This window comes from Podarcis muralis, chromosome 3, assembly GCF_964188315.1.
Source record: "Podarcis muralis chromosome 3, rPodMur119.hap1.1, whole genome shotgun sequence".
Lineage (NCBI taxonomy): Eukaryota > Metazoa > Chordata > Lepidosauria > Squamata > Lacertidae > Podarcis > Podarcis muralis.
Genome location: NC_135657.1, coordinates 12628423 through 12645450, shown reverse-complemented (window position 1 = coordinate 12645450; position 17028 = coordinate 12628423). Strand labels below are relative to the sequence as shown.

At 44.9% G+C, this 17028-nt stretch overlaps 1 protein-coding gene across 2 annotated transcripts in view; it reads right to left on the bottom strand.

The window, feature by feature from the left end:
• The window catches only part of PSME4 (proteasome activator subunit 4), a 97234-nt gene that overhangs the window by 35508 nt on the left and 44698 nt on the right, over positions 1-17028 (bottom strand). For both annotated transcript variants that reach the window (XM_028725082.2, XM_028725083.2), the window contains 15 exons: positions 16802-16869; positions 15664-15879; positions 13360-13517; positions 11465-11560; positions 10165-10220; positions 9687-9743; positions 9386-9441; positions 9200-9298; positions 7949-8011; positions 7698-7793; positions 6883-7014; positions 5038-5247; positions 2919-3055; positions 2431-2484; positions 816-945 (listed from right to left, as the gene is read on the bottom strand). In XM_028725082.2, coding sequence (XP_028580915.2) covers positions 816-945; positions 2431-2484; positions 2919-3055; positions 5038-5247; positions 6883-7014; positions 7698-7793; positions 7949-8011; positions 9200-9298; positions 9386-9441; positions 9687-9743; positions 10165-10220; positions 11465-11560; positions 13360-13517; positions 15664-15879; positions 16802-16869 — 1628 coding nt within the window. The remainder of the gene's footprint in view (positions 1-815; positions 946-2430; positions 2485-2918; positions 3056-5037; positions 5248-6882; positions 7015-7697; positions 7794-7948; positions 8012-9199; positions 9299-9385; positions 9442-9686; positions 9744-10164; positions 10221-11464; positions 11561-13359; positions 13518-15663; positions 15880-16801; positions 16870-17028) is intronic.

Below are 17028 nucleotides of genomic sequence, written 5' to 3'. Positions count from 1 at the left end.
CCGGCGTTTGTCTGCTCCGCAGACAGTTTTTTCAGGTCATGTGGCCAGCATGACTAAGCCGCTTCTGGCACAGCGGAACACTGACACCAGAGCAGCACACGGAAACGCTGTTTACCTTCCCGCCCGAGCGGTACCTATTTATCTACTTGCACTTTTTGGTGTGCTTTCGAACTGCTAGGTTGGCAGGAGCTGGGACCGAGCAACGGGCGCTCACCCCTTTGCGGGGATTCGAACAGCCAGTGGCGTAGTGTGGGGGGTGCAGGGGGGGCCGGCCGCACCAGGCGCAACATCTGGGGGGGCGCGCTCGCACTCGCAGCTCTCTGCCCCTACCTGGCTCACTCACTCAGAGTGAGAGTTAGGGGGCGCAAATTACTTGCCTTGCCCCGGGTGCTGACAACCCACGCTACGCCACTGCGAACCGCCGACCTTCTGATCGGCAAGCCCTAGGCTCTGTGGTTTAAGCCACAGCGCCACCCGCGTTCCATGATTTAGTATGATTTACTAAGGGCTAATTCATCCCTTCACTTTGGGCTGCAGTGGAAGTCCAAAAGGGAATGTCAGTGGTGGTAGTTATCCATAGTGGTTTCCTTTGCAAACTGGGAAAATCAGCAAGCCAACATGTGTCCACCAAGTCTGACCTTTGCCCAGGATGTGGTAGTGTGGAAGCAAAATGCGTATTAACCTCATTTACAAGAACAGCAGCGAATATCACTTTGACATGTGTGAAAGCTATCATGTGACTCTGCCTTTGGGTTAAGAGGAATGGGATCAGCACTGGCAACCAACCACTTTAAATCCATTTGCCATTTTCTTACCTTGCGAACCACTAGGGCGTCGTGGTTGAGACATTTCACAAAGAATTTGATGGCTCTCGGAGGCAGCACCCTGTCGTCTCTTAACAGCAGGGACAGAAAACCGACGCCAATGTGCTCAAACTTCCAGGGGCTGAGGAGGAAAAGGAGGAAATGGAATCAAATAGCCTTTTGGGACAGAGGGAATGAATGCAGTTATCAAGCACAATTTAGGGCCAAACCAATTCCTCCGGCCACTGTGAACAGCTCTCCACTCCAGCATTTGCACACAAGAGGCCCAACTCTCATTTGGACTACAACAGCTCTAATTTTAAGGTGGTGTGTGTGGTAGTAGAGATATATGCAATTCTAATATCCACACGATCACATTTTATACGCATTTAACTTGCACAATTTCAACTACATGCAGTCGAAGGCCGGCTGTTTGAAACCCCACAAATTAAATGCAGTCTCGTTGCTAGGGAAGGGCCTTACTCAGGAAGCAAGGCTCCCTCATCTCACTGGGACTGGGATGCTTCCACGAGATCTCGCAAGAGCACCCCAGGGCTTCTGGAGCCAGCACGCTGGTTCTGGAAGGCCCAGGCTGCTCACACAGGGGTTCAATTCCAAGGGTTTGAGTATACAGTGGTACCTCGGGTTACATACGCTTCAGGTTACAGATTCTGCTAACCCAGAAATAGTAACTCGGTTAAGAACTTTGCTTCAGGATGAGAACAGAAATCGTGCGGCGGCGCGGCAGCAGCAGCAGCAAGCCCCATTAGCTAAAGTGGAGCTTCAGGTTAAGAACAGTTTCAGGTTAAGAACGGACCTCCGGAACAAATTAAGTACTTAACCCAAGGTATCACTGTACACGGTTTTGCTTATACACTGAACCACTGGAACTGAACACCTGCATAAGATTGTAAGATACGATTAATCATAATTTTACTTAAAGGCATGGAGTTTCCAAAATTTAAAAAAATAAATCCCCAAAGGGGAAGGAAGATGAAGAATGTCAACAGCAGCCTTCTATAATGGCCAAAGAAGAGAGATGAGATACGAACGAGGACTTTCAACGAGTTGAGGATTTACTTCAAGATAAGAACGTTTTTAAAAAGAAAAACATGAAGAGTCAAGAGGTGGTGCCATGATCCATCTTCAGACGATTTACAACAAAAATTCAATCTACTCAGAAGCAGCTACTGAGCAAAACATTCAGAATTTATTGTTAGCTAAAGCACGGATGGAGGACCTGTGACTCAGCACACGCAGGACTATAAATGCCATCATTCCTAACCATTGGTCAAGCTGGCTAGGGCTGGTAGGTGTTTGGCATCCAACAGCATTTGGGGAGGGTACAGGTTCCCCATCCCTGAGTTAAATTATCACATTATTCAGCTCTGATCCCGTAAGACCTGTGGGGGTGTGGTACTGTCGAGTGTCAAAATATCTGGGCTGAATCTTCTTTTGATTTCCTTTTATACGAACAGAAACCTTGAAAGAAAACTGTTTTATCTGCCACAGAATTTAGAATGGGGATTGGGAAAAGAATCACATAGAATAATCTCACAATCCTGTCTAAAAGTCTCTCAAAGCCAGAGCACGATTTACGTTTTGGAAATGAAACACGCGTACTTACAGATTTCTTTGATCCACACAATCTAACAGTTTGTTAATCAGGTTTTCATAGTTTCTGAAAATCAAAAGAAACATTCCGATATTAATCACATTTAGGACCTTAATAACATGCAGCGTGCCTCCTCTGTTTCTCCCCCTGTTAAAATAATACAATTCTTTGTGGCAGCTGCAGCATAGGAAAGAGTTGCCACAAGGTGCCTTACAAGGAAAATTTAAACTGAACACCACATTTTCCAGTTTGTCTATCAACCCAAAGACAGACATGTTGAAGTGTTCGTGAATAGACAAGACAGTCATTAGACTGTTGTTTTCTTAGAAGCAAAAGGGGAAAAGACTGATGAAGAGCAAATGAAGCTTTATATACATTCTGGAAAAGTGAAATTTCTAGCTATTTACTTATTTTACTTCAAAATAAAATGAATAGTTAAGACATATCACTGCAACGTTAAATAAAGTGTTAATTTTATACTATGGCCCCGGTGCACTTACTGAGAGGACTCAGCATTCCTTTCTTTCTGTCGCTGAATTCCCTGTTGGAGCTCCTCTGAACTAAGACTCGTCCAGTTGTTCTGCAGAACCCCTGACTTCTGCATGAGGACAGCGACCTCAACACATTTCTCCGGAACCTGGCAAAGAAAGGGAGATGCAAATGAAGTCTCTGACAGAATAAGGACATTCCTCCCTAGGGAAACACGTGACGTTTAATGGATTCGAAAGACCTCCACTGCCACATAAAAAACTCTCAAAAATATATAGAAGAGGAGGAGGAGTTTGGATTTGATATCCCGCCTTTCACTCCCCTTCAGGAGTCTCAAAGCAGCTAACATTCTCCTTTCCCTTCCTCCCCCACAACAAACACTCTGTGAGGTGAATGGGGCTGAGAGACTTCAGAGAAGTGTGACTAGCCCAAGGTCACCCAGCAGCTGCATGTGGAGGAGCGGAGACGCGAACCCGGTTCCCCAGATTACGAGACTACCGCTCTTAACCACTACACCACACTGGCTGGATGAATATTCCAAAAGCCCAGTAATCCTAGCCCCTTGTGCTTTCCTTAATTTCTGCGATCATCTACATATCTGCACTGCATCTTCCTCTCCACTCTCCCAAAGGAATTCGGCCTTTTTGAAAACTGTAACTGCACAAATGCTTTAAAAGTTATGATATTTTCACATCCTTGCCAAAAACACCTCATATAACTATCCTCCAAATGTTCTGTTCCTGTAGTAATTATCTTAGAGGCACCTTGTCATTAGCTGCGGCTCCCCAACACGTAACAAAATACGTGTCATGAGGGCTTCTTCCTGCTCCGAGTAGCTCCACAATTCACCACTGCTGCATGTACCTGGGTGTTCAGCTATGTGCTTCCCACAGTATCTGGGCTGTGAGTTCCATGGTAAATGCAGACAGGGCTTTAAAGTGTGGGCCTCATACTTGCCTCTTCACGGGTCCCTGTGGTATTTTCCTCTGCTTTGCAACCAAAAAAGGCTCCCAGAGCAGGTTACAAAGATCTGCTGATGCGTCACCCATGAAAACGCAGCATGATCTGGAAGCTCCTCAGCTGTAGCACATCCATTCCATAGCAAGCCCCACACTAGATGCAAGCCTATTTGGCCCATTTTTGTGCATTGCCACTAGCAGCACACAACCATCCAGCAGGAACACAAAAACCGTGTGGGGTCTATTCTGGATGGTAAATCAGTTGTGAGGAGCGGCTGGTACACATTTCTCTGCTGGCATACAGTCCTGAGCCCACAGTTTCATGAATCCCGCGCGAGCTGCTCAATTTTTGTGCACAAAAATTACTTGGTTGCCTAGCATGCAAACGGTTTTCATTCATGACGGCAATCACTCTGCAAGGCGTAACGTTGGAAGCAGAAATGAATGAAGCACTACCTTGAACCCAGTTCGATTGGCCCTGGTATAGCATCTAGATCAAGGGAAGTAATAGTGCCACTGTATTCTGCTCTGGTCAGACCTCACCTGGAGTACTGTGTCCAGTTCTGGGCACCACAGTTCAAGAAGGACACTGTCAAACTGGAACGTGTCCAGAGGAGGGCAACCAAAATGGTCAAAGGCCTGGAAACGATGCCTTATGAGGAACGGCTAAGGGAGCTGGGCATGTTTAGCCTGGAGAAGAGGAGGTTAAGGGGTGATATGATAGCCATGTTCAAATATATAAAAGGATGTCATATAGAGGAGGGAGAAAGGTTGTTTTCTGCTGCTCCAGAGAAGCGGACACGGAGCAATGGATCCAAACTACAAGAAAGAAGATTCCACCTAAACATTAGGAAGAACTTCCTGACAGTAAGAGCTGTTCGACAGTGGAATTTGCTGCCAAGGAGTGTGGTGGAGTCTCCTTCTTTGGAGGTCTTTAAGCAGAGGCTTGACAACCATATGTCAGGAGTGCTCTGATGGTGTTTCCTGCTTGGCAGGGGGTTGGACTCGATGGCCCTTGTGGTCTATTCCAACTCTATGATTCTATGGTGGCCCACCCTCAAGACTCGCACATGCCGCTACCGGGTTCCAGGATCATCATGCAACCGCTGGCAATCCCTTCATCCAGTTATTCCTAACCGTTGCTTTAGTGAAGTGGACCTTTCATGCTTACTGTAAAATCCAATCCTATTGTTTCAAACTGCCGATGAATCTTCTCTGCAAGGTCATCAAATAGTCGGACTATGGATGGTTTTTCCAGAGACATTGCTTTGCTGAGTCCAGAAGAGACTATTGCAGGCCAGGTTTGGACAATGCAGTCCCAGTCATGAAGATTTGCCAGGCACACCCCACTGTGGTTTCCAAGAAGGCAATACAAGGCACCCTACAGAAAAGAGGTTTGAGGACACAATTGATTGTATAGCTTCAAAGAACTGCAGTAAAGTATGTGTACTGTTAGGTGCCTACAGAGTCGTCTATACAGTTGTCATTTCAGAAACACTAATTTAAGTGATTTATTCTATGAGGTAGCAGCAAGGAAAAGTTCCTGCATCATTTTACCTAACAGTAAATATGCAGCATACTCAATAGGGACAGGGTTCCTAATGTGCCCCATCAGAAGCCCTGTGCCAGGACTTCTGCTTGTATAACGGGGCTCCTACCACTCAAAAAATTGGCTTTTGGGGGGGAGGGGTTTGAGAAAATCTCCAGAACAATGTTCAGGGGGATCATTCTATCTGGCAAGCTGCAACGTTTGCATAACGGAATGCCCCTAACACCGTGATGCTGAATTACACCCCATACGCTTCTGACATTACTTTATAAAAGCAGCTCTTTCATCTTAGAAGCACTTGCTTCACTCTTCCAAGGCTACAGACACAATGCAAAAGCTTGTTCCTTTAAGCTATTGCTCTGCATTCAGATAATATTCTTCTTCACAACTAACTAAATGGAAAAGAGGAGATATTTGCAGTTGCACGTCTCTCAAGCCCATAAGCCCCCAACTAATGCAAAAAGTTGAGGGAACACAGTTAATGGAATGAATGTGGTTTTAAAGAATTGGTTGTTTTCCCCATGTTGTTTTCCTTGTCATCTCATTTTCCTCTGTGGCGTATTTTATATTGTATCTCATGAAAGCCACTCTGGGCTTTATATTTTCAGCTGAACAGCAGAGTAAAAATAATGAATGACTCCCCTTTACTGAAACGTTGTTCCAGTCCTTTTGTTACCGCATCCAATCTAATGCATTTCATAACTAAGGGTTTAACTAAATAAGGAAGACTAAGTTCCTTGAGCCCGTTCTACTGGATAAAAACTCCACCCTCCCATCTCACCCCACATTCAAACCAGTCCATGTTACAATGATTTAGAAAGGTGTCTGTGCTCAGGGTTTGCAGAAGGTATTAATAAAATGGCAGTCTCTGAAGAACGTGGGAAACACGTAAGATTCAGGGGGGAAGGCAAGTCTTCGGTACACTGACATTAGTGTCATTTGTTTTTCATGATTACTGCAGTTCACTACATCCTGCTACTTACAAGTCATGCCACCACTTCAAAGTCATGCTAGCACAACTTTAAGGTAAAGGTACCCCTGCCCGTACGGGCCAGTCTTGACAGACTCTAGGGTTGTGCGCTCATCTCACTCTAGAGGCAGGGAGCCAGCGCTGTCCGGAGACACTTCCGGGTCACGTGGCCAGCGTGACATCGCTGCTCTGGCAAGCCAGAGCCGCACACGGAAACGCCGTTTACCTTCCCGCTAGTAAGCGGTCCCTATTTATCTACTTGCACCTGGGGGTGCTTTCGAACTGCTAGGTTGGCAGGCACTGGGACCGAGCAACGGGAGCGCACCCCGCCGCGGGGATTCGAACCGCCGACCTTTCGATCGGCAAGCCCTAGGCACTGAGGCTTTTACCCACAGCGCCACGCGCGTCCCTAGCACAACTTTACAAGCCCATTAATATGTGCATCACATAATACAAAACAGGAGCCTGTGCAGAGACTGAAGAAGTGCCTGGCTTACTTTAAACTGCTGCTGGGTGACATCGTGCCCATCTGGCCGCAAAAACTCCAGAACCAAAGGAATGATGTCCCTGCAACAGAAGTTGTAAGTCCCCAGGGCTGTGAAGAATGCGTGCTGAGCTTTGTTTCTGACCTAAAGAAACAACAAACACAGACAATTGCACAAAAGCTGAAGACAGGAACTATAAACTTCAATTAATGAATGTTCTTCTGCACTTGCTTGTGTTTCAGGCTGACTCCTGGCATGTTATGAGTCTCCCCCTTTGGATTATGCCATGAGGGGCAGGAACCACTAGCCATTAGCCATTAGCCCAGGCTTCCCCAAACTCAGCCCTCCAGATGTTTTTGGCCTACAACTCCCATGATGCCTAGCTAGTAGGACCAGTGGTCAGGGATGATGGGAATTGTAGTATCAAAAAACATCTGGAGGGCTGAGTGTGAGGAAGCCTGCATTAGTCAAGCATCTGCAGATGAGATGGGCAATCCCTATGCCATGTGAATGGAACTGCCTTGTGTACATTGCCCATCTCCCCCCCCCCCCTTTTCAACAGCTTTCGGGGTTCCTCTTTTTGAAATATGGCAAACCCTAACAGAGCTGGCGTGATTGCTCCTGACGAGAATGGCAGTGGTTGAAAAAGTGGCCAGTCTTTTGCCAAACCAAAAGAATATCATTGACAAGAAGAAAGCTAGCACACAGTGCCTTCGTGTAGGTTTTTGCCCTAAAAACAGAACTGTATTACCTGCAAACACCAGTTTGAAAGCCAACCCCATTAACACCCTGACTGCAGAAAATTGACAGACCCAACATATGCTTACCTGGCCGTATGAACTTGTGGACAAACGCAGGAGGTCCCTGATCAAATCTTGGTGTACTTTTTTATACTCACAGCCTTCAACAGTGAGTGTTCTTAGCTAAACAGAAAAGGCTAAATTAGAATATACATGCGTTTGTGTGTTCACATGTTATAAATGTAAGGAATATGCGTAATAAATACAAGGCTTCAACTTTTTTTCAAATTCAAAGGTAACCAACAAGCAAACACTGGTTGTAAAGAAAGGCGCATTACCTCGTGCTGCAACATGACTCTGTCAATCAGCAGTGCTCTGATATGCTGTTTTTTGCCTTGAAGCTGAAAACAAGCAATCAAACCCATTAAGTGCATGAAAACAGTTATACATGTTTGAAATCAGCTTCCTGCTTTTTCCTCATTTTCTCAAGTTTGTCTTCCTCAGTATCTCCTACCGGTTACCACCAAAGAAAACCTTATTCAAAGATGGCAACTTGCAGGTGAGATAATCAGCTGCTGCTTTACAGTGTCTAACACTGACAGAGCAACAGGAGCTCACTCCATTGCACTGATTCGAACTGCCAACCTTCTGCTCAGCAAGCCCAAGAGGCTCAGTTGTTTAGACCACAGCACCACCTGCTCCCCCTTCAAGTGCATAGAGTTGGTCAAATTTTCTCAGAAAATGTGTCCTCCTTCACAATGGGTCTGCTGCAATGACTGGCAGCTGTGCAATTAACAGCTGTTTAATTCAGTATCAGGGACGCGGGTGGCGCTGTGGGTAAAAGCCTCAGTGCCTAGGGCTTGCCGATCGAAAGGTCAGCGGTTCGAATCCCCGCGGCGGGGTGCGCTCCCGTTGCTCGGTCCCAGCGCCTGCCAACCTAGCAGTTCGAAAGCACTCCCGGGTGCAAGTAGATAAATAGGGACCGCTTACTAGCGGGAAGGTAAACGGCGTTTCCGTGTGCGGCTCTGGCTCGCCAGAGCAGCGATGTCACGCTGGCCACGTGACCCGGAAGTGTCTCCGGACAGCGCTGGCCCCCGGCCTCTTGAGTGAGATGGGTGCACAACCCTAGAGTCTGTCAAGACTGGCCCATACGGGCAGGGGTACCTTTACCTTTTTTTAATTCAGCATCAGCCTCCTATTCTGGTGATGGCCAAACTTGGCCCTCCAGCTGTTTTTGGACTACAACTCCCATCATCCCTAGCTAACAGGGCCAAGTATAACTATCGCACAACAACTATATTCCTACCCCACCCCCACCCCCGCTCTCCTGACTTCTGAATGTGGTTCATTTATTCGGAAAGATTGTATGACAACATCTTGACATTAATATGAATACATTTCTTTCAACGTGAACTGCTAGGATATTTTCCTGAATATCATTGGGGGGGGGTGTGGTGTTAGTGCTGAAAAAATTACCTACCATTTGCTTCGTAAACAATTAATATTAAGTTAAGGTCCTATGTAGCCCATAATTTCTTCCTGGAAGCTTCAGAAATGCCACTTAGGTTTTGATAGGCTAAAATACAAACCCTGTTCTCCATTGATTTTTTCACCAAGTTGAAGCTTTTCCATCGGGAATCAAACTCATGCTTGTGTGACCCTTGGAAATGTAAAAGGTCCCCAATGATCTGCAAAACAAGAACTTGCATTATATAGAGCAAATCCACCCGCCCAGCTTAAAATGTTAGAAAACATGCCAGACGTTATGGCTTTACCTTTATGATGAGAAACAAAGACTTTGTGTCATCCTCTGAATGGTCAAGTATATAATCTGTCATGGTAGAAAGGAAAATCCAATTCAGTAGGACAAGTTAAAAGCGTTAGTTCATACACTACTGGACACTTTATTTAAGCTCAAATGTTTTATATAAGAATGGAAGCAAGTGTAAATCGTGACTGACTGTTCATTTCCACTTCCATCGCCAAAATAAGATTTTAAATCTGCATTGAACTACAAACCTTAAGCAATCGTACGGGTGCAGGAGGACAAAAAGAAATGACTAAAAACACACTTACGCAGCAGTTTCCTTGTGACGTTGCTGATGGATTCCCTGTAATTCGCTCTTGACAGATCTAGACAAGGTAAGACCAGTTGTTACTCATAGTAACATTACTTATAGCTCTACATTACATGATGCTGCAAGATGCAGGTCACTGGAAAGCAGACATGCCGAAATAAACACAAAGGCAGATTTCATCGAACAGTACTAGATGGAGGGCATGAAAGGATTCATACAGACACACATACATGCATGCCTATGTTCATTAGGCATATTTTACACACACACACACACACACACACACACACACACACACACACTATCTCCAGTGCACACATGTCCCTGGTATGTAAACGGGAACTTCCCCATCCTTTTCAGTGTCTGATATAACGCCACACATGTACATCTAGGTGTCCCAAATACTGGAGTAATTCAGGCCGATTACTTTTTGTACTGGTACGCAACACAAAATGCAAAATATGGAACCAACTTACCATAGTCAACACCAGTATAGAGTTTGATCTCTTCTAAAGACACTAGGCTTGGGACCCTGCAGGACATACAAGGCATCCGCACCGTTGAAACAAAACATCTGATGCACTTTCCCAAACGCGTTTAATCATTGTTAACATTTATGAAGGCTGAGAACAGCTGCTACTATGATTTTCTGTAATTGAATAAAAGCCTTAAGAAAGCTGGCAAGACAGAGAGGTCAGGCCAGGCTTCAGTTGCTGGGATTCTTATATGTTATGTTTTATTGTTTTTAATGCTCGTGAGCCACTATACAAGTTTTTTGTGCTGTCCAAGAGACAGCACAAAAAACTTGTATAGACATCAGTTTCATAACACTTTTAATTAGTATTCATCTGTTGCTTGTTTTGTTTCCATTTTTAAATTTTACTTTATGTTTCTATTTTTTATAAACAAGCCTTAAAATTATTCACAAACAGCAGTTTATGAAAGCATTAAAAAAAGAATGATTCCCACAAATTGTATTTTGGTGAGATGTTTGACCAGTTTAGGTCTTCGGCAATAGTTATGTGCTAAATAAGGAAATTATGGCAGCACCTTTACAAGAAAGTTTCCTTCCATATGAGAAGCTTTCTCCCTTATGGGGTCTATTACTTATTACCTGCCACAGCTCAGTGAGTGGACAGGTGAACATTTGTGTAGGACAGACATCACTATATCCTTCAAATACCCTGAGATAGCAACTACAAAACAGACACATAAATAGATTGTAAAAAAAACTAAGTGCAGGAGGCATTATTTCTTTACGAGAAACCAATGTAGGCTGCAATCCTATGCCCACTTTAAGTCCCACTGAACTCAATGGAGCTTACTTCTGAGCAGGCAAGAGGAAGAGCTCAGTTGGTTAGAGCATGGTGCTGATAATGCCAAGGTTGCAGGATCGATCCCCTTATGGGACATCTGCATATTCCTGCATTGCAGGGGGTTGGTCTAGATGATCCTCAGGAATTCCTTTCAACTGTAGTGTTCTATGTATAGACTGAACCATCAGTTATTCAGTGGCTTTGGTCAGGAGAAAGTTTTCAACCACCCAGTGCGAAGAGAACTTGCTGATGAAAAGCAGAGCTTCAAAACACTGTGACTCTCTCTCTCTCTGACTAGTCACTATGGGATGTATTGGGCGTTCTGAGTACATATGACTCTAGTGTAAAACTAATACAAGTTTTACACAATCCTTTGTGACATCGACAAGTATCAGCCTGTGATTTTTTCCTCTAGGCCACTCTACGCATGTATTACCTGTGCAAAACAAAGTTTACTTACAGGTGATCTACTCTGTTTCCTTTCAGAGGTGGCAGAATGTTCCCGGACCCGATCAGGCAATTGTGTACTATAGAAAGACACTGCTGCACATCATCTCTGAAAGCAAATGTTAAATGTATTTCAATATTTAAGGTAAGCAAACCTAGTTTTTGGTGGAGAGAGGGTTATTTGCTGACATGCCCGCTAGAGGGTACTCTTGGGTAAACTCGCAATTCCTGAATCCCAGAAGTCTGGAAAATATGACTATTGCAGCTACAAACTCATTTATAGCACAGTGCATAATCTCCCAGATCCGAAGCGCGCACGCAAACCACACACCCCAGCAACAACTGGGATTTTAAAAGAGCATTGGAGATTTTTCAAACTTAAGTTGCTGGAGGGTTGTGTGATCTCCCAAGGAGACTGCAGTGTGAAGGGACTGGCAGGATGAGTGGTGAGAGGCACATGCTGGGGAAACCCCAGGGGAGGAAGCCTCAGAGCCAGGGGAGAGATGAGGGGACACAGAGGAGAGGTCAGCCTGAGAAGATTGGGAGAAGGTGCCGGATGCTGGAGTGGCAACAGGGTTTAGAGAGCAGGAAGAGCCTGTGACAGGGAGCAGTTCAGACCTCGAGGCTGAAGAGGAGGAGGGGGTTCAAGAGGCAGCTGAAGGATCCCTTTCCTGCAGCAACAAGTTCGCCACTCCACCCCACCCCACTCCAAGGATGCATGGAATAATCAGGAGGGCAGGACAGAAGCCAGAGGTGCGCAAAGGCAGTTTAATCCAGCTTGGGAAACATCCAGGCAAGGAGGAGCCTTGTGGAGAGATGTGGAAGGCAGGGGCCTTCATTCCTGGCAACTGCTCCAAAGGGGCAAGAGCTACTGGGAAAGGCCACAGAATTGTAGATCCATTTCCTTTAATAAAAAGTTAAACTTCACTAACAACTGGCTCTCTCTCTCTCTTCATGCTGACCTGCATCCGACTCCAGCCCTGACGGGAGAATTGTGTGAACCCTTCCCCCTCCAGATGCAACACCACTCTGAACCTGCCGCACGGGCGGCAACTAGCTTGAAAATATTGTCCCACTGACTCCAAGAGAGGAGGTTCTCAAGCCTAATTGCCACACTGGAGGGCAGGGCAAGCAGGGGATGGGGATGCCCAGAGGGGCACATCTGGCCCACTGCTCAGAGGCTTCCCACCTCTGGTTACTTAGAGCGTAAGCTCTGTTGAGAAAACACACAAAGTAGCATAAACAGGAAACTTGATTTAAATCAACTAAGCACTAGCAAGCTCCATGACTGAGCAGAAATTAGAACCTGGATCTCATTTACCTGGACAGGTATATCCGCATTAAACCACACTGGCTCCCTATATAGGGTCGCATCTAACAAAGTCATCCTATGATCGAACTTATGCAGAACAGATTTTGGGGTGGGGAGTGCGGGGGGCAGAGGGGAAGCTTCGTTCTTTAAGTGGAAGTCCTCGTGTGAACCCGTTATGTGGCAGTTGGGGATGCTCCAGTTCAAACCGGGAGCCACACACAATTCATTACAGGAGGGCATTTCACAGGCTACATTTTTGATATGCAGGTACAAATGTTCTGAACTATGAAGTCCTCATCTCAACTACAAACTCACCAGGAGGACTTCGGCAAGCCAAAATCTTCAAGAATCAAAGCAAAACACATCCACACAACAGATAAGCACATATTATCAAATAAAAGCATATGCCAAGAAGCTGAATTGGCTGAACTGCGCAATGATGTTGTGTTTGCAACCACATCACGTTTGCAGGACACCCACCAAGCCCCTCTGTAAGCTGACAGCCAGTCTACCTGTGCAAATATTGCCAACCCAAAATGCGCTTGTCTGTTAAACTCTTGAGGAAAAACCCAACCACCAGATACACTTCTACGAACCTGGACATTTCAAGATTTCCATCTGCGTAGCTCCCTAGCTTGTCAAGTTCTGGCTGCAGAAAAGAATCCAGCAACTCAAAGGAAAAAGCGATCTCTTCGGCTGAAGGAACATGCCATTGGATGTCAAGTTTCCATAGATCCCCAGGCTTCCCCCAGTCCTGTAAACACAAGAGAAGAGAGCGCATTGCGCACTTAGTGAGAATGGTAAACATATCACATGTTACACATGAGGGTAATATTTACTATAGACAAAAGAGGGTTGGCACCACGTGCCCTGGGCAAGAGGAACGCATCACACACAAAAATATCTTAGAAGGTAATAGTTTGGGATAACTGAGAGGAGAGCCTTGCAGCAAATTTTGAAAATAAAGCTCACTAGCCGCCTTTTTTTGGCCCGGGGGCCACAATCCCTTCTGGACAGCCTTCCAATGGCCACATGCAAGTGTTGGGTGGCACCATAGGCAAAACTGGGTGGAGCTAATAATTTAAATGTTACCTTTGTATAGTAGGCTCCACCTCCCATATAAACAAACAAGAGGCATGATCACAGTTCAAGGACATGTTCCAGCCAGAATAATGTTCTCAGACTTTGGAACTGCCTCCCCAGCAAAGTTAGACTGGCTCCCTCCTTGTGGTCCTTCCACCAGCAGATTAAACGTTTTTGTTCCAATAGGCTTTTGGGAACTGACTGCTTTTAACTGCCTTTATTGCAATTATTCGTATGATTTTTATAGATTCTATGTGGTTTTACTTCTAAAACTGTTTAATTGCTTTTAATTATTGCTTTTTCTGATTTTACTGCTTCTCATTTTTATACGTGAGCCACCTTGAGTCCCATCAGGGAAAAGGGTGGGGCATAAACAAACAAACAGTGCAGTTTTCGTCAAGGGCCAAAAAGCAGGCAACCAGTCCTTGAGTTTTTCAACCAGTCCTTGAGACTTTTCAAGAGACAAGCAGGCCCCTCAATTGCCAGGTTTCAGCCTGTCCAAGGTAGCATCAATTATTTTTCATAAACACTGCTGCCTAGTTGACAACACTGTTACTGGCCACATATTGCCACCTGTTTTTAGTTCCAGTGAGAACCAATGTTGCTGTCACTTTATTTTGATTTATTAATCTTTTGTGTTTTAATATCATGCTTCGCTGTTTCTTCCTTGGGCGTTCAACCATTTTATCACAAAAAAGTATCAAATATAACAGGTATATTAGGACTGTACAAAATAACCACCAACGGCTAAAGTTGATGGACGTGGGAGATCATTTCAGAGTCAGCTGTCATGAACCCACTGTGGCCTAACACAGTAAGCAGGTTCGCCCTATGTTTTTTGCACTGACAAGAAGTCCTAACCATCTTTGGACATGCACTCACACTGGCAGCGTGTAAAATCTGACAATCATGCCGGAAACGATGCCAACATAATGGTGAAAACTGCTCCTGTCTATACTGATTACATTACACATGCCTAGGAATGATCTGGACTGCAAAGGTGGACAAAAGGTATCACTTGAATTGGTGAAAATTAACCGGAGCCAGCTTTTGATTTGCACCCTAAAGTTGTGTATGAAATTGGGCGCTCCAAGCAGCTTCACATGTTACAAGACCAATAGGTGCACTTTGTGTATACTGTCGTACCTCAGAAATTGAAAGGAATCTGTTCTGGAAGTCAGTTTGACTTCCAAAACGTTCAGGAACCAAGGTTCAGCTTCCGATGGGCTGCAGGAAGCTCCTGCCGCCCACTGGAAGCTGCGGAAGCCGCAATGGACAATCACTTCAGGATTTGCAGCTTTCAGGAGCCAAAACGTTCGCCTCACAAGGCAGTCAACTTCCGAGGTATGACTGTACTGCAGAGTATTATACAATACACAAGAAGAAATCTTTGACTGACAGTATGCTGCATATAACTTCAATGGAGAACTGGCACACATGCAGTAAAAGTTGCATCCTTTTCACACATTGTGGAGAACAGTGCAGAGACATTGTTTGAGGCAGCCCCTAGATAATGAGCTGATTGACAATGCATTTAACTTAAGCTTTCACCTCTAGAGACTATTTTTTTGGTGCGCTAAAATGCCCATTCCCTTGAGGTGGCATGTGCTAGAGAGAGCAAAAGCAGAAACATAAATTTTTTGTTAAAGATTGGCACTGCATCTTTTAATTACACTTTCCATAGCTGCTGGGGGTTAGGTGAATCCTCAAATAAACACAAATAAAATAATAGTTTAGAATTCTTTTGAGAGAAAGAGAAAGAGAGAGAGGCGGGGGAAAGGGGAATTCTCTAATCCTAAGTAAGTTAAAATCCTTGCCTTGATAGGAAAGTATTCAGAAAGAGGCTTGTCAAAGCCACCTGGCACACTGCAGTATTCTGTGGGGTAGATAAGTGTAGCAGAACGAAGAAGGTGGTGCAGTAGGTTACAAGACAGAATGTAACCCTGCTTACAGGTTAAATGGAGGGTTCGCTGTAGAATCTTCAAAAGCTGCTCCCTGTATGGCAGCAACTTCTTCCCATCCACACGAGTGATCTAGCCAAAGAGTTGAAACATCAGAAATTAAATATATCATCAACAAAATAGGAATGCGACACACATGAACGCAAGCTCTTGAAGAGAAAATCAATGCATTTTTTTGCATTTTGAGCCCCGTAGCTACTCTAAATAGGACCCAGGTACCAACACAGCCCCACCAAATGTGCCCGTTGCAAGTTTTGCCTGACTTTATTGGAGCCCTTTGCTCTTAACTGAATCTGTCTGACTCTCAGGCACCCCCTGCAGCACATGGAACTGTTCCTGGAACGTGGCTTTTGCATTGCCCCAAGGATTTGACTTCAGACCCTGGCCAGACCTTGCCTTTTAGATTGCCCTCGTGAGTGAACTTAGGACTGCTAGCTTTGGCTAAAGCAGGACAACCCCACCTGCAAACTGCATGTATGCTGTTTTGAGCATCTCAGTTTAACAGTTGGATATAAAGGTAAAGAAGTAGTAGTAGTAGTAAGTGAATTTCCAAAGGAAATCCATTGCAATGGGCTGAAGGAAAAGGGTGTGGCAATGAAAAGTTTTCATGTGCCATTATGTTCCCCACAGGATAAACATCTGGCAGCAATGCTGCAGCTGCTGTTTTCCCACTTAAAGCACTGCAGCTGCAACCTTGATAGGGAAGCTTTTGTCTCCCCGCTCGTCCTTCAGGATAAAATAAGGATCTAGCTGTCACTGCTCAAAACAGGACAGCAGGCACTGCACTGGGGTAATCTGACACAACTGTCTAGACAGTTTATTCTCAGTCACAATGCTCACAGGCTTCCCCTTGTGTATACATCACATAGAAGGTTCTGCATAGAAAAGCATTTATTTAAAAGTACTCGATTTTTATTTTTTTTTACCGAAACTAAGTATGGATCAAGTACACAGTTGGCAAATAAAGCATTAAAAGTAGCATTCTCCATAATACCTCCGACAGAAGCTGAAGGTTCCAGAGGAGCTCTTTATCTAATTCTTCATCACGCAAGACATCATCATCTAGGGGGGGAAAGCATCAAGTCCACTTTCATCACCAATTTCTTATGGTCAACATAACAAGTTGTTGTTGTTGTTGTTTTAAAAAAAGCATATTCATGGCTTTTGCACAGGATGGAAAGAAGCCAACCAACAAATCACATAACAGAGATGTGGATCCAA